The 21613-nt window shown below is 50.1% G+C and overlaps 1 protein-coding gene across 15 annotated transcripts in view; it reads right to left on the reverse strand.

The window, feature by feature from the left end:
• CELF3 (CUGBP Elav-like family member 3) overlaps window positions 1-21613 on the reverse strand; it is a 138136-nt gene that overhangs the window by 14953 nt on the left and 101570 nt on the right. For 5 of the 15 annotated variants that reach the window (XR_012227609.1, XM_073564656.1, XM_073564649.1 and 2 more), the window contains 9 exons: window positions 20890-21018; window positions 15690-15769; window positions 5179-5334; window positions 3753-3912; window positions 3423-3572; window positions 3267-3332; window positions 3079-3177; window positions 2856-2999; window positions 2630-2765 (listed from right to left, as the gene is read on the reverse strand). Coding sequence is in view for 14 of the 15 variants with exons in the window: in XM_073564656.1 (XP_073420757.1) it covers window positions 2638-2765; window positions 2856-2999; window positions 3079-3177; window positions 3267-3332; window positions 3423-3572; window positions 3753-3912; window positions 5179-5334; window positions 15690-15769; window positions 20890-21018 (1112 nt within the window). In the remaining variant the exon portion in view is untranslated. Of the gene's footprint in view, window positions 1-1006; window positions 1437-2629; window positions 2766-2855; window positions 3000-3078; window positions 3178-3266; window positions 3333-3422; window positions 3573-3752; window positions 3913-5178; window positions 5335-15689; window positions 15770-20889; window positions 21019-21613 lie in introns of those variants that run through there. The other 10 variants (XM_073564657.1, XM_073564651.1, XM_073564663.1 and 7 more) reach the window with 5 other exon arrangements.

The following is a 21613-nucleotide window of genomic DNA, read 5'->3' on the forward strand; positions in this document are numbered from 1 at the left end:
TATGCCAGAGTGCTGATATAGTGGGCGAAGTCGAGTGACTTCAGTATTTTTCTATCAGACGTGTTGGACATGTTTTGCAGGGTTTTTTGCATGATTGCAGACAGTGTCTTTCCTTTCCTGTCCTGTCTAGTTAGAGTGGGCCCCATCGTTTGCTCAGCCTATTTTCCAACCTGCGTTTGTGTTTTCATCTTATCTCACCGACAATATATGTTTGGAGGCTATCTATTCCTTTGGGGTCTGCTCTGGGGTAGTTTAGATTTCCCCTTTCTTGCTTTAGGCTTATTTAGTTCTCCGGCTGTGTCGAGGCGTCTAGAATCATCGTAGGTACGCTCCACGGCTACAGCTAGTTGTGTGGATAGGATCAGGGGTCTGCAATCCGCTTAGCTACCAACCTCTCTGGTTTTCTGTGGCTTAGCCTGGTCTTGCTTTCCTCCTCGGTGACCAAATCATAACACATAACCCATTGAGTTGGCTCAACAGAGTAGTTGGGGGCAACAGTAAATTGCTTAGATGGAGCCTGATGTTAGAGCAATATGATTTTACAATTCAACATGATCACGGCAACGCTGATGGCTTATCTCGCCAAGGCGGGGCGGAAGCAGATATGCGCTCGGGAGCTGACCTGTAAGTCAACCCCCATGCACATTCATAAGGAGGTGTAGTAGAAATATGTATTTGTAGGCGATGTATGGCTGGCAGTTAACTAGCATCTGTCCTTAGGTGGCAGGTCTCACAAAGGTGAGAGCATATGTTATCCTGAGAAAAGGCAGTTTAAGACCCCAGGGTGCCTTCCTGGGAAGGCACAGAATTGGAGACATTTCACACCTTCTGGTGCCTGTGAAGGGAGATGCCAAATTACAGCCTGACACTGTATATTTACTATGAGAAAGAAATGCTACACAAAGAGTGTTCAGAGGAAAATAATGTATTCATTAGTAAAGTAGCCATGGTCCAGTCACAAACCAGGAATTAGAATATTAACACGAGAGGCTGGTCTAGAAATCTGATCTCCAGGTTAAATCTATAAATTAGGCCTTACACAAATAAAGTTGTTCACAGTTGAGGGACAGCGAAGCTAATGTGATCCATTTCATAAACATTAGATATTTCTGTAAGTTTCTCCTTTTTATTTTTTAATAATTGTTTTGCATATTTGTATGTCACTTTTTATTTCCATATTTTTATATCCTTTTATTGTAAGCACTGAACCTTTTCTATTAAAGCTTAAAACTTTAATAAGTTTGAACCTTGTATGTTCTAAAAGAATCCATAGCCTTAGAGTGTGTGACCCTGCTGATTGGCAGACAGTAGTAGTACTTCTGGGACTCATCGCCCATGTGTTTGGTGAATGGCGGCAGCGTATAAGAAGCGGGGTGCGTGGTCTGTTTCGGGGAGTGATTAAGGCTCCCAGTGCAGCATAGGACAGAAGTTGAATGCTGAAATGAGTGAGAGGAGACAGATTACCCTTACAGGCGCAACCCCAATTCACGTGCTGAGAAGCGGGTAAAGCGGGTACGTGACAAAGGGGATCACTAGATTTCCATATTGTATTCTAGATGTATGAGATTAGGTGGGATTATTAGATTACTGTGTCAAATTCTGATGCATAGGATTACTGGGATGACTAGATTTCCATCTTGTATTCTAGATGTATGAGATTAGCTGGGATCATTAGATTACTCTGTTGCATTCTGATATATAGGATTACCGGGATCATTAGATTTCCATTTTGTTTTCTAGATGTATGAGAATTGCTGGAATCACTAGATTACTATGTAATATTCTAATGTATAGGATTACCGGGGATCACTAGATTTCCATCTTGTATTCTAGATGTATGAGATTTGTTGGGATCACTAGATTACTGTGTTGTATTCTGATGTATAGGATTAACGGGCATCAGTAGACTTCCACCTTGTAATCTAGATGTATGAGATTAGCTAGGATTACTATGTAATATTATCATGTATAGGATTACCGGGGATCACTAGATTTCCATCTTGTATTCTAGATGTATGACATTAGCTGGGATCACTAGATTATTGTGTCGTATTCGGATGTATAGGATTATTGGGCATCGCTAGCTTTCCATCTTGTATTCTAGATGTATGAGAATAGCTGAGATTACTATGCAATATTCTTATGTATAGGATTAAAGGGGATCACTAGATTTCCATCTTGCATTCTAGATGTATGAGATTAGCAGGGATCACTAGATTACTGTATCACATTCTGATATATAGTATTACCAGGAAACACTAGTTTTCTATGTTGTATTCTAGATGTATGAGATTAGATGGATCACTAGATTACAATGTTGTATTCTGATGTACAGGATTAGTCGGATTGTCGGTTGGTTTTCAGTGAGATCCGTTGTGTGATCAAAGAGCAGATTCCTATTTGCAACAGCTGACAGATACATTGATCACTGGGATCCTCCCTAGATCTAAGTCTTTGTGTAGGAGGTAGATATATACAGAGGAGTACATGGATATGACAGGACACACACGGGGTGTACGCGGACTCACAGCATGGTGGGCGAGGGCTCTGTGGGGATGTGCCCGCCCGGACAGTACCACAGACCACACTAAACTCTGTATGCCCTGTGCTTCTCATCTCATTTACCCACCTGAACCCTCAGTACGGCCGGTTGGCATCTTTTGGTCGCTTTAGTTGTACTTTGAGCCTCTTCATGCCAATCTGGAATCCGTTCATGGCCTGAATGGCAGCCTGGGCGCTGCCGGGATTGTCAAAACTTACAAAGCCTGCAAGTGAGAAAGAGGAGATGAGGCAAGACTCCGAAGAAGCTCCAGGGCTGGGCACTGCCCACATCTATGGGCCACCATAGAACTTACCAAAACACTTGCTCTGGTTGGTCGCTCTGTCTACAAACACTTTGGCAGAGATTACATTTCCGAACGGTAGAAACATCTGTAAAATCTCCGAATCTGTGAACTCCTGGGGCAGGTGGTAGATGAATATGTTGCAACCCTCTGGACCTGGCACAGACACATGGCGGTTACTCCATAGACAGGTACAGCCATCTACGTGGTGCCACACTGGGCATATGCCACTTACCCTCTCTCTGTTGCTGCTGCTGTGGAGGCTGCTGTGGTAAGAGGGGCGGAGGCTGCGTAAATGCCGGGCTCACCAGACCATAAGCCGCAGGGTAGGCTGCTGCGTACGGACACAGACCGGAGAGGTAAGGACACCAGAGACATGAACCCCACTACAATGTTCCCACCTTGATCATATCCCTCGCTCACCTGTATAATGCTGCATGCCCGCGTAGGCTTGCTGGAGGGGGTCTAGCTGCGTCACTGGACTCTGAGCTGGAAGTAAAGGAAGGCGGGAACAGTTTCTGAGAGAGTGTTCCGAGTCCTGGGTATCAGAGACAGCAGTATAATACATACCACTATTACCTGGGTAGGGGTGCAGGCCGTTGGTGTAAATGGCCTCTGAGCTCGGCTGCACGCTGCTTTGAGAGGGCACCGCATTGTACCCATTAACACCCAGCGTGGCCGGGATGGCAGATACTGGAGTGGCAGCAAGTGTCGGGGGTGTACTGGTACCTGCAGAGACCACCACAATAACAGGGTGAGGCCTGGTCTCTCTGCCCGCTTCACCAACCCCGTATACACAACAGGCCAGGAATAATCCACCATGATGGCAGCACAAGACAAATTCATGCAGGAACCTGGTAGCCTGCCCACAGGATAGTGACCAGCCCTGCCCTGTCTGGACTTTCTTACCTGACGACGATGTGATGGGCGTGATGGGAGTAATAGGTGTGGCTATGATTCCATTGGGGTTGATTGTCGCCATTTGCTGCATCTGGACAGCGGCCATGGTTGCCATGGGGTTGAGGTAAGCGCTGTGTGCGGCCACCAGGGCGGCCTGCTGCTGCATAAGCTGAGGGGGGCACAAGAACGGAATCGGTGTGACCCAAGGTGAAGAGACAACAGCAGACCAAGAGAGACAGTTGAATGACAAGGAGGGCGAAGTCTAATGAGACCCGATACGATTGAGGACGAAGATGTTACACGACACGTGGCACGACGAGGACGGCAATATCTAATGACACTCGGCACAGCTGAGGACTACGATGTCACACGACACCCGGCACGGCTGAGGAAGACGACGCAACAAGACACCCGACACGACTGAGGACAACGACTTCACACGACGTCACACAACATGGCTGAGAACGACGATGTCACACAACACACAACACACGGCAGAGCTGTGGACGACTTCACACGACACCTGGCACGGCTGAGGACGACGATGTCACACGACACCCAGAAAGGCTGAGGACGATGATGTCACACGACACGTGGCACGACAATGATGGCGATCTCTAATGACACCCGGCATGGCTGAGGACGAAGACGTCACACGAAAAGGACAGCGATGTCTAATGACACCTGCTACAGTTGAGGACGATGTCGTCAGATGACATGTGGCACGACAAAGATGGCAATGTCTAATGACATCCGGTACGGCTAAGGACGACGATGTCACACGACTTGTGGCACAACAAGGACGGCGATGTCTAATGACACCCGACACGGCTGAGGACGATGACGTCACATGACAACGTCACATGACACCCAGTACGGCCGGGCTGAGGACGACGACTTCACACGACACCCAGCACAGCTGAGGACGATGTCGTCACATGTCTCCTGGCACAGCTGAGGACGACGATGTCACACGATACCCAGTACGGCTGAGGACGATGACGTCACACGACAACCAGCACAGCTGAGGAGGACGACATCACATGACACGGCTGAGATCAACGACATCACACGACCGCTGAGGACAACAACGTCACACGACAAGTGGCAAGGCTGAGCTTAGCGAAGTCACATAACGTGAGGCACGGCCGTGGATTGTGACATCACATGACATCTGCTATGGCTCAGTCACATAGTACGGTACGTATGAGGACGGTGAGGTCATAGCGGATGGTGGTTTTGGAACCAGTGGGAATTTCAGAAGGTAACAGGGAAATTGGGGAGGAAACAGCATGAGAAACTGGTATGATGACACAGAAGGATCAATGACGAACTCATACAATTAATACACACAGTGAAGCTGGTGACGTCACAGGGATGATGTCATGCAGCTACACAGAGATAATTGCTGGACAGGAGAGAGCACTGAATTCACCTGGTCACTTACTGCCTGTGTGTACGCGCTGTAAGCTCCGAACTGCAGGGCGATGGGGCTGAACATGCCGAGCTGGTTGGCCACCTGCTGCATCCGACGCAGCCCCCGCTCCTTCTCAGTGTCCGCAAACTTTACCACCAGGCTGGAGGAGGCGCCCTATACAGGGTATAGCGACATGTTACAATGTACGGTAAAGAGCACAGCAACATGCTACAGTGTACGGTACAGATTATAGCGACTTATTACAGTGTAAGGTACAGAGTAAAGCGACATGTTACAGTGTATGGCACGGAGTATAGCGACATAATATAGTGCACAGTGATATAGTGCATAGCAACATGTTACAGTGTACGGTACAGAGTACAGTGACATGTTACAGTGTACAGTACAGGTTACAGCAACATGTTACAATGTACGGTACAGAGTATAGCGCCATGTTACAGTGTACAGTACAGCGTATAGAACCATGTTACAGTGTACGGTACAGAGTATAGTGACATGTTACAGTGTATGGTACAGAGTATAGCGAAATGATACAGTGCATAGCGACAAGTTACAGTGTAAGGTACAGAGTAAAGCGACATGTTAGAGTGTACGGTACAGAGTATAGCGACTGTCAGGGTAAACTCAACTTTTGTCTCACTTCCACTTAAGAACATGCAGCTATCTGGGCCCCCCCCTTACTCTCAGGGAACTGCACTTAGGAAAGACTGCCTGGTCACGTACTGACTATCGGACACTCTGCAGTGATGGTGGTATGTGCATCACCAGTCCCATGCCAGGAATACACACATAAACCTCTGATCCGTCACTGCCAGGATTCCCAATAACACCAGGACGCTACGCTGCCACCTGTCCCTCGTTCGATACCAAAGCATGTATCGGGTCAGGAACCAACCCAAGGTAGCGGGATTTTGCACAGAGTATGTGTCGGTTCGATCATAGAACAAAAAGAACGAAACTAGTAAATTTTAGAAAAATACAAAAGATATTACAAAAAGGAGACAAAATACAATATGTACACAGTTGGAAATAAAATATGAAACTTACTCTCTCTGTCACAGGTATGTCGTGTTGATAAAGGGGAGGAGAGCAATCCTAAAGCAATGGATCAGCAGCACAGCATTTTGTCTAGCTGACTCTCCAGCGTCTGACGCCTCCCACAATGTTCATTTCGGTTTTATGCTTTGCCCACAAGCCCAGAAACTCCTCCCTTGCTGACCTCACTGGTGGGCTATGTTCAAGGGGGTACACCTCTTTTTGGGAGAATATCAAAACACTTCTAATTTCATATCTTTGGCTGGAAAGCTCACAGGGTGACCATAGGGGCATTATATTTTCCCCTGTGAATGTACCTTTCTCTTGAGACCAAACACGGCATGTCTGCATGTTACCAGGGGGCAGAAACTCATTTCCCAGGTTTCTGATGGCCCTAAAGGCCACAGAACGTTGAAATGATTAGCTCTACGTGTCCCTGTCCTGGAAAGCAATTTTCACGTTTCTAGGATTATTGTGTGTTATTAAATGTGACCTGGAATATCATGCCTGATAGACAAAGGAATTTTTTGGAGGGAAAAAACCCCACACTTAACTCTGCCAGAGCTGGCATGCAATAAAAGTGACCATTTGCTGAAGGGAGAGGGAAATGCATAGAATTTCACAGAGGCAGACTGAGGGGGCTGTAGTAGTGCGAAGGGGATTGCAGTGGGTACTGGGTTTTTTCACAAACCAATTGGGGGAGGAGTAACAGGCAGCACTATATGTGCACCTAGGATGATAGGAAATAATTAATATTTTCCTGACACCTCCCCTTTTGGACAGCGCTACGGAGGCAGGACCTCTCGGTACTCCTTCATGTGCACCTTAGCAAGCTCGCCCCGCCGGGATAACCCATCTACATTGCCATGCTCGCTGTTCTTTTTGTGTTGAACAGTAAAGTCGTACTGCTGGAGGGTGAGGCTCCAGCGTAACAACCTTCCGTTGGTACCGGACACAGTGTGCAGCCAACTCAGGGGGTTGTGGTTAGTCACGATGGTGAAGGTATGCTGGTACAAGTAGGGCTGCAAGTGCTGCAGGGTCCAAACTATGGCCAGGAACTCCTTTTCTATGGTGGAATAGGCCACTTCCCTCGGCAGGAGCTTCCGGCTCAGGTACACCACAGGGTGCTCTTGGTTCCCCGAGTCGACCTGGCTGAGCACAGTATCGAGGCCAAACTCGCTGGAGTCAGTCTGTACTAAGAATGGCCGACAGCTGTTGACTGCCCTGGGCTGCCTTCAAAACTTGGAAGGCCACCTCACAGTTATTTGTCCAATAGACTGTATGGGGTAGGTTTTTCTTGGTGAGGTCCGTCAAGGGCTTATTAAGGCTACTGTTGTGAGTTCATTTTCCCCTTCGTCACTGACGTCTGGTGAACTCCCTATTCTGGTAAAGGAAGGTAATGAGCCTGATTATCAGGTACCTGAGCCTAATGAGGATGACTGGCTGAGTGGAGTCACGGACTGGATATAAGGCTGCCAACGCCCTTCTGCCGTGCGGGTGATTTCTCTGTGGACTTCTAGGACACCAGTCTGGTTCCTGCTCCTCTAAAGCTAAGTTTTCTGTTTTGCCTGTTAGCATTTTTGTTTTGTTTTTTGTTTTCCTTGCTTTTCTGTATTCTGCCATTCCCTGCTGGGGTGAGCTGAATCTCCTTTTGCCTGTAGCTCTGTCTTCAGAATATTCCTGAGTACTGACATAGCTTTTTTGAAGCCTAGCGTCTTCAGGGCCTTTTTCACTGTCAGTCTGTTGGCTCTTATTTTCATAGGGTTTTTCACGGATTGCAGACAGCAGCCTTCCTGTCCTTTTCTATCTAGTTAGCTTGGGCCCCGTCTTTGCTCAGTCTATCTTTCTGTCTGTGTTAGTATTTTCATCTTGCTTCACCGTCATTATATGTTGGGGGCTGCCTATTGCTTTGGGGGTCTGCTCTGGGGCAGTTTAGATTTCCTCTTTCTTTCTTTAGGCCTATTTAATTCTCCGGCTGTGATCGAGGGGTCTAGGGCATCGTAGGAACCCCCCACGGCTACTGCTAGTTGTGTTGATAGGTTCAGGGGTCTGCAATCTGATAGCTGCCAACTTCTCTGGTTTTCTGGACTTAGCTAGCATTTCTGTTTTTGCCTCCTACGGTGACTCAATCATAACAGGCTACTATAGTTTTGTACAAAGCGCCTATAGTACCCTGCGGTGCCCAAGAAGGACATCACCTGCTTCTTGGTCCTGGGGGTGGGTCAGGATGCGGTAGCGTCCACTTTCCCAGGCTCTGGCCTCAGAGTACCCCCGCCTACCCAGTGCCCCAGATAGTGGACCAGGCTCATGCCCATCTGGCACTATCCCAGCTTGATGGCCAAGCCTGCTTGGTGGATGCCCCCGAACACCTGCTGCAGATGCTCTAGGTGATCCTCCCAGGTGGAACTGAACTGAAGATGGTAATGTCATCCAGGTACGCCACCGTGCACCTCTCCAGTCCCTGAAGCAGGTGGTTGACCATCCGCTGGAATGTGGAAGGGCATTCTTTATGCCAAATGGCATGACTGTGGACACGTACAGGGTGATAAAGGCGGACTTCTCCTGTGCCTCGGGGCTCAAAGGAATCTGTCAATATCCCCGTCTCAGATCCATAACCGCTCAAGCAGCCCCTCGATGCGTGGTATTGGGTGCGCATCAGAGGCAGTTATGGTATTGAGCCCCCTGGAGTCCACAAAGAACCGGGTGGTCTGGTCCTTCTTTGGCACAAGGACTACCCACGCACTCTTGGACCGTTTAATCACCCCCAATTGTAGCATCTCATCGATCTCCTGGCGCATGACGTCCTGCACCTCGTCCCAGATCCGATAGGATGTCCGCCGGATTGGAGCATGATTCCCGATGTCCACTTCCTGTTGGTAAACACGGCCTGGAAGATTCCAGCGTGGACCGTAACTGCGGCCGCCGGTGTGCAGATAGCAAGGTGCTTACCTCCACATCCTCTATGGACCCGCCAGCCTTCGCTTGGGCCAGCATGTCCAGGAGGGGGTTTTCCTCCCCATCCTCAGGCAGGCTGCAGACCTGTAGGACGCAGGCTACACATTCTTAATGAGCCTTCATCATACTGACGTGGAAGGCCTTTCACCTACCCCGAGAGTGGTCAAGAGTGACTATGTATGTGACTGGGTTGAGCTGTTGGTGTATGACATACGGGCCTTCCCAGACCGCCTGAAGCTTATCTTTTGGTACGGGGACCAGCACCCACACCTTCTGACTCACCTGGTAGGTTCGCTCCCGGGCGTTCTGGTCGTACCAGTGCTTCTGGTCAGCCTGGGCCTGCACCATGTTGTCATGCATCAACTGCGTCAAGGTCTGCATCTTGTCACGGAAACGCATGACATACTCCACGATGGACATTTCTGAAGGGCTCGGCTCTTCTTCCCAGGATTCCCTTACCAACCCAAGGGGTCCCCGGACTCGCCTGCCGTACAGCAGCTCGAAGGGGGAGAACCCCGTCGAGGCCTGCAGAACTTCTTGGTAAGCAAATAGCAAGTGTGGGAGGTAGCGCTCCCAGTCGCGTCCCTGGGTCTCAACCAGTATTTTTAGCATCTGTTTGAGGGTACTGTTGAAGTGCTTACACAAACAATTGATTTGGGGGTGATACGCCCTCGATACCAGACGCTTCACCTGCATTTTCTTACAGAGAGCCTCCATTAGGCGAGACATGAATTGAGTTCCCTGGTTGGTAAGCATCTCCCTGGAAAATCCTAAACGTGAAAAGATGGCCAACAGGGCATCTGCCACCTTATCCACCCTAGTTGAGGACAGAGCCCCTGCCTCCGGATACCAGGTAGTATAAGTGTACCACAGTAAGGATGTAACGCTTTCCAGAGCTGCTGGGTATGGCCAGTGGTCCCACAATGTCCACTGCAATTCTCTGGAAAGGCTCCTCTATCACTGGCAAAGAGGGCAAAGAGATCAGGGGAGCCTTGGGAGCAGGCCCTGCCTTTACCACTCTTTGACATGTGATACAGGAGTGGCAGTAGTTTGTTACATCTGTCTCCATTTTGAGCCAATAGAAGTGTTGAGACAGCCGGGCCTTAGTTTTGCTGACCCCAAGTGTCCAGCGAGTGGAATCTCATGGGCAATTCGTAACAACTCACCTCTAAATTGGTAGGGTACGACCAGCTGTCTCTCCCTCAACCACTCCTGTTGGGGTTTACAGGGAACCGTTTCCCAGTACATCCTCTCTTGTTCCCAGAATACCCTCTCCTTATCAGTCTCAGACGTGGGTTTCTTGGCGAGATTTCTCAAGGTCTCCAGGCTAGCATCTGAGTGCAGGGCGGCGTGGAACTACTGCCTGGAGGCAGCCAGAAGCGACGTTAAGGTCCCGTCCCCATGGGAACTCTCTAGGACCTGCTCTGGGTCCGTCGCTGGTTCAGTCTTCCCTCTGACTGAGGAGGGTCCAGAAGGCTGGGCATTACCCCCATTCTGGGGACTCTGAATGTGGGTGACAGCGGTTACATAGGCTGTCTCACCAGGGAATACCACAGTCCCATCAGCCTGCTCGGCGATGGGTACTACCTCCCCATTACCTCAGGAGCAGTGCTATTTATGGGACAGTTAACATCGGCCAGGTCACCTTCCTTTGTGGCACTGGTAAGTTGCATGGCATCACCTGCTTCTTGGTTCCCGTACCTCTCCCCATTCCCCTTAGCACTGACGCTTGCTCCTGTTAGGGGGTCCTCAGCAATATCACAGATACATCATTATGGCTGAGTACTCCTGTACCTCCAGATACATCATTATCATTAACATTACCCTCAGTATCAGACCAGGGAGGGGTGTCGGGGACATAATAAGCAAACATTCTCCCCAAATCTGTTCCCAACAAAACGTGTGTGGGTAGGTTTTCGGACAGCCACACTTCCTTCACCCCGCTCCCGGCACCCCAATCTATAAAAACCCAGGCTATCAGCAAGGGACTGCGGATGTCCCCAATCCCGGTGACAGTCAGGGTTTAACCCGGGATAATCTCTTCAGGGGTCACCAGTTCGGATGAGGGTTTGTTCGGCCTGGTGTCCTTGAGGCCTATAGTGACAGTGTCCCCCACTGTGACTCTCTGCAAATTTTCACAGGCCCTCCCAACCGCCCTACCCACAAAAAGAACTGCTGCCCTGAGGCCTTGGATGCGGGGCTCTTCTTCTGCTTCTCCGGACAAGTGACGCTGAGATGTCCAGTCCGACTGCAGAAATAACATTTGCGGGAATCAGATGTAGGCCTGGCGGTGGCAAAGGGAACAAGGCTTCCGGAGGGTCGACTGGCAGGGGCAGGGCTGTTGGTCAATGGCTTACCCCCTTTCCAGCTGGCGTTGACCGGCTTCCACGCCTCCGGTTTACGATTGGCCTAGTAGGTATCGGCGATCTGCGCTGCTTTGTCCGTGTCTTTTGGCTCCCGAGTCCATCACGAACTGTCACACCTCAGCCGGACAAAGATGTAGGAACTGGTCTTTTACCATCAGGTCCTGCAGCTGCTCAAAGGTGGTCACTGACAGTCCTTGGACTCACTGCTCAAAGTGGGTTCTAAGTCCATGCACCACATCGCTCTAGCTGTCGTGTGGTCCACACAGGAGATTCCGGAACGTTTTACCGTAGACCTCAGGAGTCAGCTGGTACTTTTTTATCAGGGCCTGCTTGAAGGCCTCATAGTCTCCATCTTGGTCTAGAGAGAGTGAAGCAAATGCCTCCAGAGCTTTTCCTTTAAGCCCCGGAGTTAAATATCGGGCCCATTGGTTCTCAGGCACCTGGTACCGTCTGCAAGCTTTTTCAAACCCCGGCAGAAATGTGTCCAAGTCCCCGTCCTTTTCCATCACAGGAAAGTGCTCTGGCCGGGGTTTAAAGGTTGCTGCATTATTGGACTCACAGCTCCGTTGGGTAGATGGTGCTACCCCGAGTCGGGCCAACTCCAGCTCATGGTCTCTCCGGGCTTAGGCCTCTGCTCGCAACTCTGCAGCTTCCGGGTCAGCTCTCTCAGCCTCTCATTGGGCTCTTTCAGCCTCTCGCTGGGATTGTGCCTGCCGCTTTTCAGCTCTCTGAGCCTCTCGCTCAGCTCTCTCAGCGTCTTGGTGTTGCTGGATCAGCTTTAGACGTTCCTCACGATCATCTGCGTGGAGTTGCTCCAAGGCCATCCGCAGATAGGGGTCCACACTGCCCTGATTGCAAGTAAGGCTGACATTCACCGGTTGCACCTCCGCAGCAGTACCACCTGCGCTTGGGCTAGCTTCTTTGTCATCAGGTCTCTGGTGACGGACTGGCTCTGCGGCACATTGCATCAGTGCTGCAATCATTTGGTACCTGGTTTTGGCCGTGGAGTCAATCTGTTTCATAATACAGAGGGCAATAAGCGTGTCCTTGGCCTGCTGGTTATACCAGGCCTCTCCAAGCATAGCCATAATTGCCAAATGAAAGATAGGACAGAAAAACGATGAGAAGGGGAGTTTGTACCTGCTACACATACCGTATTGTCTCAGATCTAATAAACACTGAGTTCAATATTCAAAACTTCTTACGCAAAGTCCTCGAAAGATCTGTGCAAGTGATTTAGTTTTTAGTGAGCGGAATGATTGCTCACACCCGATCACTAATGCTCTATGATCCCACCGCTCTGCCACCAATTTGTCAGGGTAAACCCAACTTTTGTCTCAGTTCCATTTAGGAACTTACAGCTCTCTTGCGCCCCCCCTTACCCTCAGGTCAGTCAGGGAACTGCGTCTAAGATAAGTATTTGACGGAAAGGCTGCCTGGTCATGTACTGGCTATCGGGCACTCTGCAGTGAGGGTGGTATGTGTATCACCAGTCCCATGCCGGGAACACACAAACAAACCTCTGATCCATCACTGCCTGGGTTCCCAAAAACACCAGAACGCTGCGCTGCCGCAAGTCCATCGTTCAATAGCAAAGTCTGCATCGGGTCAGGAACCAACCTAAAGTAGCGGCATTTTGAGCGGAGTACGTGTTGGTTCGATTATAGAGCAAAAACAATGAAACTAGTGAATCGTAGAAGTTTACTCCAGAAAATATCGGCAGTGTTTACAAAAATACAAAAGATATTACAAAAAGGAGACAAAATACAATATGTACACAGTTAGAAATAAAAGGGATTAAAATATGAAACTTACTCTATCTCAGTCACAGGTATGATATGTCGATAAAGGGGAGGAGAGACATCCTAAAGCAATGGATCAGCAGCACAGCATGTTGTCAAGCTGGCTCTCCAGCATCTGACGTCTCCCACAATGTGTATTTCAGCTTTATGCTTTGCCCAGAAACCGAGAAACTCCTCCCTTGCTGACCTCAGTGGTGGGTTGTGTTCAAGGGGGTACCCCTTTTTTTGGGAGAATATCCAAACACTTCTAATTTCACATCTTTGGCTGGAAAGCTCACAGGGAGACAATAGGAGCATTATATTTTCCCCTGTGAATTTACGTTTCTTTTGAGACCAAACACAGCATGTCTGCATGTTACTGGGGGGCAGAAACTCATTTTCCAGGTTTCTGATGGACCTAAAGGCCGCAAAACGTTGCCATGTGTAGCTCTACGTATCCTGGTCCTAAAAGTCAATTTTCACGTTTCTAGGATTATTGTGTGTCATTAAATTCGACCTGGAATATCATAATATCATGCCTGAAAGACAAACGAATCTTTTGGAGGGGGAAAAAAATACACACTTAAGGGTATGTTTCCACAGGGTGCATTGCCAGCGCTTTGGATGCAGCGGACACCTGCCCCGCCCAAAGCGCTGCCCCCTTTTGTACGTGCGGTGATTCCGCATGTGTTCATTGAACACATGCGGAATTACGCATCCTATACATAGAACAGTGCTATTTATCTTGCAGACACTGTACGTCTCTGCAAGATAAATAGACATGTTGCGGTCTAGAAAGACGCGCCGCATGTGCGTAGACACGGGTGTGCCACCTGTGTTTGAACGCATAGTGGCGCTGGGATTTCATAAAATCCCCTCCACTATGCTATAGCATCTGGATGCAGCGGACTGAACGCAGCGACTGTACGCGGCGTCCAATCCACAGAAATTACGCCACATGGAAACACACCCTAACTCTGCCAGAACTGGCATGCAATAAAAGTGACCAATGGCTGAAGGGAGGTAGGAGTGGATAGAATTTCACAGAGGCAGACTGAGGGGGCTGCAGCAGTGCGAAGAGGAATGCAATGGTTACTGGGTTTTTCACAAATCAATGGGGGAGGAGTAACAGGAAGATCTGTATGTGTACCTAGGATGATAAGAAATAATTCATATTTTGATGACAGCGACATGTTACAGTGTACAGTACAGAGTATAGTGACATATTACAGTGTACGATACAGAGTATAGCGACATGTTACAGTGTACGGTACAGATTATAGCGACATGTCACAGTGTACAGTACAGAGTATAATGACATGTCACAATGTACAGTACAGATAGCGACATGTTACAGTGTATAATACAGACTATAGCAACATTTTACAATGTACAGTACAGAGTATAGCAACATGTTACAGTACAGAGTAAAGAACCATGTTACAGTAAAATACAGAGTATAGCGACATGTTATAGTTTACAGTACAGAGTATAGCAACATTTTATAATGTACAGTACAGAGTATAGTGACATGTTACAGTGTACGGTACAGAGTATAGCTCCATGTTACACTGTACGGTACAGAGTATAGCATCATGTTACAGTGTACAGTACAGAGTATAGGGACATGTTATAGTTTACAGTACAGAGTATAGCGACATTTTATAATGTACAGTACAGAGTATAGCGATATGCTACAGTGTACGGTACAGAGTATAGCGCCATGTTACGCTGTACGGTACAGAGTATAGCACCATTTTACAGTGTACAGTACAGAGTATAGCGACATGTTATAGTGTACGGAACAGAGTATATTGACATGTTACAGTGTACAGTACAGAGTATAACGCCATGCTACAGTGTAAGGTACAGAGTACAGCGACTTGGTACAGTGTATGGTACAGAGTATAGCGACTGTCAGGGTAAACCCAACTTTTGTCTCAGTTCACAGAGCATAGCGACATGTTTCGAACAGTGCGGAGTATACACACAGCGCAGTTACATATCCCTGAGCTCAGTTGAATCTCAGCCACAAGGTGGCGACCTCCTCCTACTTTCCTGCAGTCTGAGCAGACCCCATATTTTTGACCCGCTTCCACAGACATATTTACAGTGAATATACAAAGCAGCAGTGGTCTCGGCCCCAAGGACCCTCCCCACAGCAGTGGTGGTTTCAGCCCCAGGGTCCTCTCCATCCCCTCCCCCCTTAGAGCAGTGGTTGTCTCAACCCCAGGGTTCTCCCCACCAACCTAGAGCACTAGAGCAGTGGTGGTCTCAGCTCCAGGGTCCACCCCACCACTCTAGAGCAGTTCATAGTTCATAGTTTTGCTCCTACACCACAGAGCAGAGCATGCAGATATGGGTGACTTACCGGCAGAGTTCTGCTCCCGTGCAGCGTATTTATGGCCGCCTGCGCCTCTGTGTGTGTCTGAAACTTCACAAATGCACAACCTAAGTGTGGGAGATACCACATTACTACACAACACCGCAACACTGCACTCAACAGCAATCACAGAACCACCGAATACGAGGCCACAGGGGAAGACAAAGAGGAGGTAGTCAGTATAGTCCATCTACACACTAGAGATCGGTGGTGACATGACAGCCCGTAGCTCAGAGCACACAGTAGAAGTCAGGTACAGCCCACAGCGTCCAGTGCAGGTCAGGTAGAGCACACAGTGTCACATACAGGTCAGGTACAGCACACAGTACAGGTCAGCTACAGTCCAAAGCTCCCAATAAAAGTCAGATACAGCCCACAGCACAGGTCAGGTACAGCCCACAGCTTCCAGTGCAGGTCAGGTACAGCCCACAGTGCACAGTACAGGTCAGGTACAACCCACAGCACAGGTCAGGTACAGCAAACTGACCTGTTGGGTACAGGTCAGGTACAGCACACTGAACAGGTCAGGTACAGCCCACAGCTTCCAGTGCAGGTCAGGTACAGCCCACAGCTTCCAGTGCAGGTCAGGTACAGCCCACAGTGCACAGTACAGGTCAGGTACAGCCCACAATGTTGGGTACAGGTCAGGTACAGCCCACAGCTTCCAGTGCAGGTCAGGTACAGCCCACAGTGCACAGTGCAGGTCAGGTACAGCCCACAGTACAGGTCAGGGACATCCCACAGCAATCCAGTGCAGGTCAGGTACAACCCACAGCACACAGTATATGTCAGGTACAGTCCACAGCACAGGTCAGGTACAGCCCACAGCACACAGTACAGGCCAGGTAAAGTCCGCAGTGTCCGGTACAGGTCAGGTACAGCGCACAGTACAGGTCAGGTACAGCCCACAGCGCCCATTGCAGGTCAGGTACAGCGCACAGTACGGGCCAGGTACCGCCCACAGCACCTAATACAGATCAAGTACAGCCCACAGTACAGGTCAGGTACAGCCAAGAGTACAGGTAAGGGACAGCCCACAGTATGGGTCAGGGACAGCCCACAGCATCCAGTGCAGGTCAGGTACAGCCTACAGTACAAGTCAGGTATAGCCCACAGCGTCCAGTGCAAGTCAGCTACAGCCCACAGCACCGAGTATACATCAGGTACAGCCCACAGCACCCAGTACACGTCAGGTACAGCCCACAGAGTCCAGTACAGGTCAGGTACAACCCACAGTACAGGTCAGGTACAGCCCTTTGCGCCCAGGTCAGGTACAGCCCACAGTGCACAGTACAGGTTAGGTACAGACCACAGCATCCAGTACAGGTCAGGTACAGCCCACAATGCGCAGTACAGGTCAGGTACAGTCCATAGTGCATAGTACGGGTCAGGTACGGTCCACAGCGCCCAGTCAGGCAGTCAGGTGCAGCCCACAGTACAGATCAGGTACAGCCCTCAGTACATGTCAGGTACAGTCCACAGCACCCAGTACAAGTCAGGTACAGACCATGGTACCCAGTACAGGTCAGGTACAGCCAACAGTGCACAGTACAGATCAGGTACAGCCCACAGTATAGGTCAGGTGCAGCACACAGTACACATTACAGGTCAGGTCAGGTACAACCCACAGTACAGGTCAGGGATATCCCACAGTGCACAGTACAGATGAGGTACTGCCCACAGTACCCAGTACAGGTCAGGTACAAGCCACAGCGCCCAGTACAGGTCAGGTACAGACCAGAGCACCCAGTACAGGTCAGGTACAGACCACAATACCCAGTGCAGGTCAGTTTCAGCCCACAGTGCACAGTTCAGGTCAGGTACAGACCACATCACCTAGTACAGGTCAGGTGCAGCCTACAGCGAACAGTACAGGTCAGGTAAAGGCAATAGCACCTAATACAGGTCAGGTACAGCCCACGATGCCCAATACAGGTCAGGTACAGTCCATAGTGCACAGTAACGGTCAGGTACATCCCACAGATCCCAGTATAGATCAGGTACAGCACGCAGTGCCCAGTGCATTTTAGGTATCGCCCACAGCGACAATTACAGGTCAGGTACAGCCTGCAGTGTACAGTACAGGTCAGGTACAGTCCACAGTACAGGTCAGATACAACCCAAAGTGTACAGTACAGGTCAGGTATAGTCCACAGTGCCCAGTACAGGTCAGGTACAGACCACAGCACCCAGTACAGGTCAGTTTCAGCCCACAGTGCACAGTACAGGTCAGGTACAGACCACATCACTCAGTACAGGTCAGGTACAGCCTACAGCAAACAGTACAGGTCAGGTACAGGCAATAGCACCTAATACAGGTCAGGTACAGCCCACGGTGCCCAGTACAGGTCAGGTACAGTCCATAGTGCACAGTAACGGTCAGGTACAGCCCACAGACCCCAGTACAGCCCACAGACCCCAGGTACCTACAGCACGCAGTGCCCAGTGCAGGTTAGGAATCGCCCACAGCGACAATTACAGGTCAGGTACAGACCACAGTGTACAGTACAGGTCAGGTACAGCCCACAGTACAGATCAGATACAACCCAAAGTGTACAGTACAGGTCAGGTATAGTCCACAGTGCCAAGTACAGGTCAGGTATAGTCCACAGTGCCTAGTACAGGTCAGGTACAGCCCACAGCACCCAGTACAGGTAATGTACAACCCACAGTGTTCAGTACAGGTCAGGTACAGCCCACGGTGCACAGTACAGGTCAGGTACAGCCTACAGTACAGGCCAGGTAAAGCCCACTGCGCCCAGGTCAGGTACAGTCCACAGCATCCAGTACAGGTCAGGTACCGTCCACAGCACCCAGTACAGGTCAGGTACAGTCAATAGTACAGGTCAGGTACAGCCCACAGTGACCAGTACAGGTCAGGTACAATCCACAGCACCCAGTACAAGTCATGTACAGACCACGGCACCCAGTACAGGTCAGATACAGCCCACAATGCACAGTACAAGTCAGGTACAGCCCACAGTACAGGTCAGGGACACCTCACAGTGCACAGTACATGTCAGGTATAGTCCACAGCTCCCAGTACATATGAGGTACTGCCCACAGCACCCAGCACAGGTCAGGTACAAGCCACAGTGCCCAATGCAGGTCAGGTACAGACCAGAGCACCCAGTACAGGTCAGGTACAGACCAGAGCACTCAGTACAGGTCAGGTACAGCCCACAGTGCACAGTACAGGTCAGGTACAGCCCACAGTTCGGGTCAGGTACAGCCTACAGTACAGGTCAGGTACAGCCCACTGCGCCCAGGTCAGGTACCGTCCATAGTGCCCAGTACAGGTCAGGTACAGTCAATAGTACAGGTCAGGTACAGCCCTCAGCGACCAGTACAGGTCAGGTACAATCCACAGCACCCAGTACAAGTCAGGTAAAGACCAGAGCACCCAGTACAGGTCAGGTACAGACCACATCACCCAGTACAGGTCAGGTACAGACCACATCACCCAGTACAGGTCAGGTACAGCCTACAGTGAACAGTACAGATCAGGTACAGCCAATAGCACCTAATACAGGTCAGATACAGCCCATAATGCCCAGTACAGGTCAGGTACAGTCCATAGTGCCCAGTAACGGTCAGGTACGGCCCACAGATCCCAGTACAGATCAGGTACAGCACGTAGTGCCCAGTGCAGGTTAGATATAGCCCACAGCGACAATTACAGGTCAGGTACAGCCCACAGTGTACAGTACAGGTCAGGTACAGCCCACAGTTCAAGTCAGATACAACCCAAAGTGTACAGTACAGGTTAGGTATAGTCCACAGTGCCCAGTACAGGTAAGGTACAAGCCACAGTGCCCAGTTCACGTCAGGTACAGACCAGAGCACCCAGTACAGGTCAGGTACAGACCACAATACCCAGTACAGGTCAGTTTCAGCCCACAGTGCACAGTACAGGTCAGGTACAGACCACATCACCCAGTACAGGTCAGGTACAGCCTACAGCAAACAGTACAGGTCAGGTACAGGCAATAGCACCTAATACTGGTCAGGTACAGCCCACGGTGCCCAGTACAGGTCAGGTACAGTCCATAGTGCACAGTAACGGTCAGGTACAGCCCACACACCCCAGTACAGATCAGGTACAGCACGCAGTGCCCAGTGCAGGTTAGGTATAGCCCACAGCGACAATTACAGGTCAGGTACAGACCACAGTGTACAGTACAGGTCAGGTACAGCCCACAGTACAGGTCAGATACAACCCAAAGTGTACAGTACAAGTCAGGTATAGTCCACAGTGCCAAGTACAGGTCAGGTATAGTCCACAATGCCTAGTACAGGTCAGGTACAGACCACAGCACCCAGTACAGGTCAGGTACAACCGACAGTGTTCAGTACAGGTCAGGTACAGCCCACGGTGCACAGTACAGGTCAGGTACAGCCTACAGTACAGGCCAGGTAAAGCCCACTGCACCCAGGTCAGGTACAGTCCACAGTGCACAGTACAGGTTAGGTACAGACCACAGCATCCAGAACAGGTCAGGTACCGTCCACAGTACCCAGTACAGGTCAGGTACAGTCAATAGTACAGGTCAGGTACAGCCCACAGTGACCAGTACAGGTTAGGGACAATCCACAGCACCCAGTACAAGTCATGTACAGACCACGGCACCCAGTACAGGTCAGATACAGCCTACAATGCACAGTACAAGTCAGGTACAGCCCACAGTACAGGTCAGGGACACCCCGCAGTGCACAGTACATGTCAGGTATAGTCCACAGCTACCAGTACAGATGAGGTACTGCCCACAGCACCCAGTACAGGTCAGGTACAAGCCACAGTGCCCAATACAGGTCAGGTACAGACCAGAGCACCCAGTACAAGTCAGGTAGAGACCACAATATCCAGTACAGGTCATTTTCAGCCCACAGTGCACAGTACATGTCAGGTACAAACCACATTACCCAGTACAGGTCAGGTACAGCCTACAGCGAACAGTACAGGTCAGGCACAGCCAATAGCACCTAATACAGGTCAGGTATAGCCAACGGTGCCCAGTACAAGTCAAGTACAGCACCCAGTACAGGTCAGGTACAGCCCATAGCACCCAGTGCAAGTCAGGTACAGCCCACAGCACCCAGTACCAGTCAGGTACAGACCACAGCACCCAGTACAGGTAAGGTACGGTGACAGGGGTAGTATAATCTGTGTTGAACACTACATCAGTACCTTTGCTGGTTCCATCTGGCCCCCGGAGAACTGTACATTCATCAATATTTCCAAAAGGCTCAAACATTCGGCGAACGTCCTCGTCTGTCTGCTGCTTCCCCAACATGCCAACAAACAGCTTTCGATCTTCTGAGGGCAAAGAGAGATGATGAGAGTTATAGATGAAATGTGTCTTGCAAAAAGCATTGTCAAGTCTGACATGTAGGTGAAGACATACAGGTGTGAATACAGTCATACAGGTGTAGGTGGAGAAAGCTAAGTGATGGTAAATACACCTAGAGCGCCAGACATACAGAAAGAGGCCGGACATACAGGGGGATATCCAGACACATAGGAGGAGGCCCAGACACGCAACAGGATGTCCAGACACACAGGAGGAGGCTCGGACACACAAGAGGATGCCCAGACCCACAGGCACAGGAGGAGGTACAGACCCGCACCACAGCAGGATGTCCAGACACACAGGAGGAGGCTCGGACACATAAGAGGATGCCCAGACCCACAGGCACAGGAGGAGGTACAGACCCGCACCGCAGCAGGATGTCCAGACACACAGGAGGAGGCTCGGACACATAAGAGGATGTCCAGACCCACAGGCACAGGAGGAGGTACAGACCCGCACCGCAGCAGGATGTCCAGACACACAGGAGGAGGCTCAGACACACAAGAGGATGCCCAGACCCACAGGCACAGGAGGAGGTACAGACCCGCACCACAGCAGGAT

Source organism: Dendrobates tinctorius, unplaced genomic scaffold (assembly GCF_039654945.1).
Source record: "Dendrobates tinctorius isolate UK_male_01 unplaced genomic scaffold, ASM3965494v1 ptg000468l, whole genome shotgun sequence".
NCBI lineage: Eukaryota > Metazoa > Chordata > Amphibia > Anura > Dendrobatidae > Dendrobates > Dendrobates tinctorius.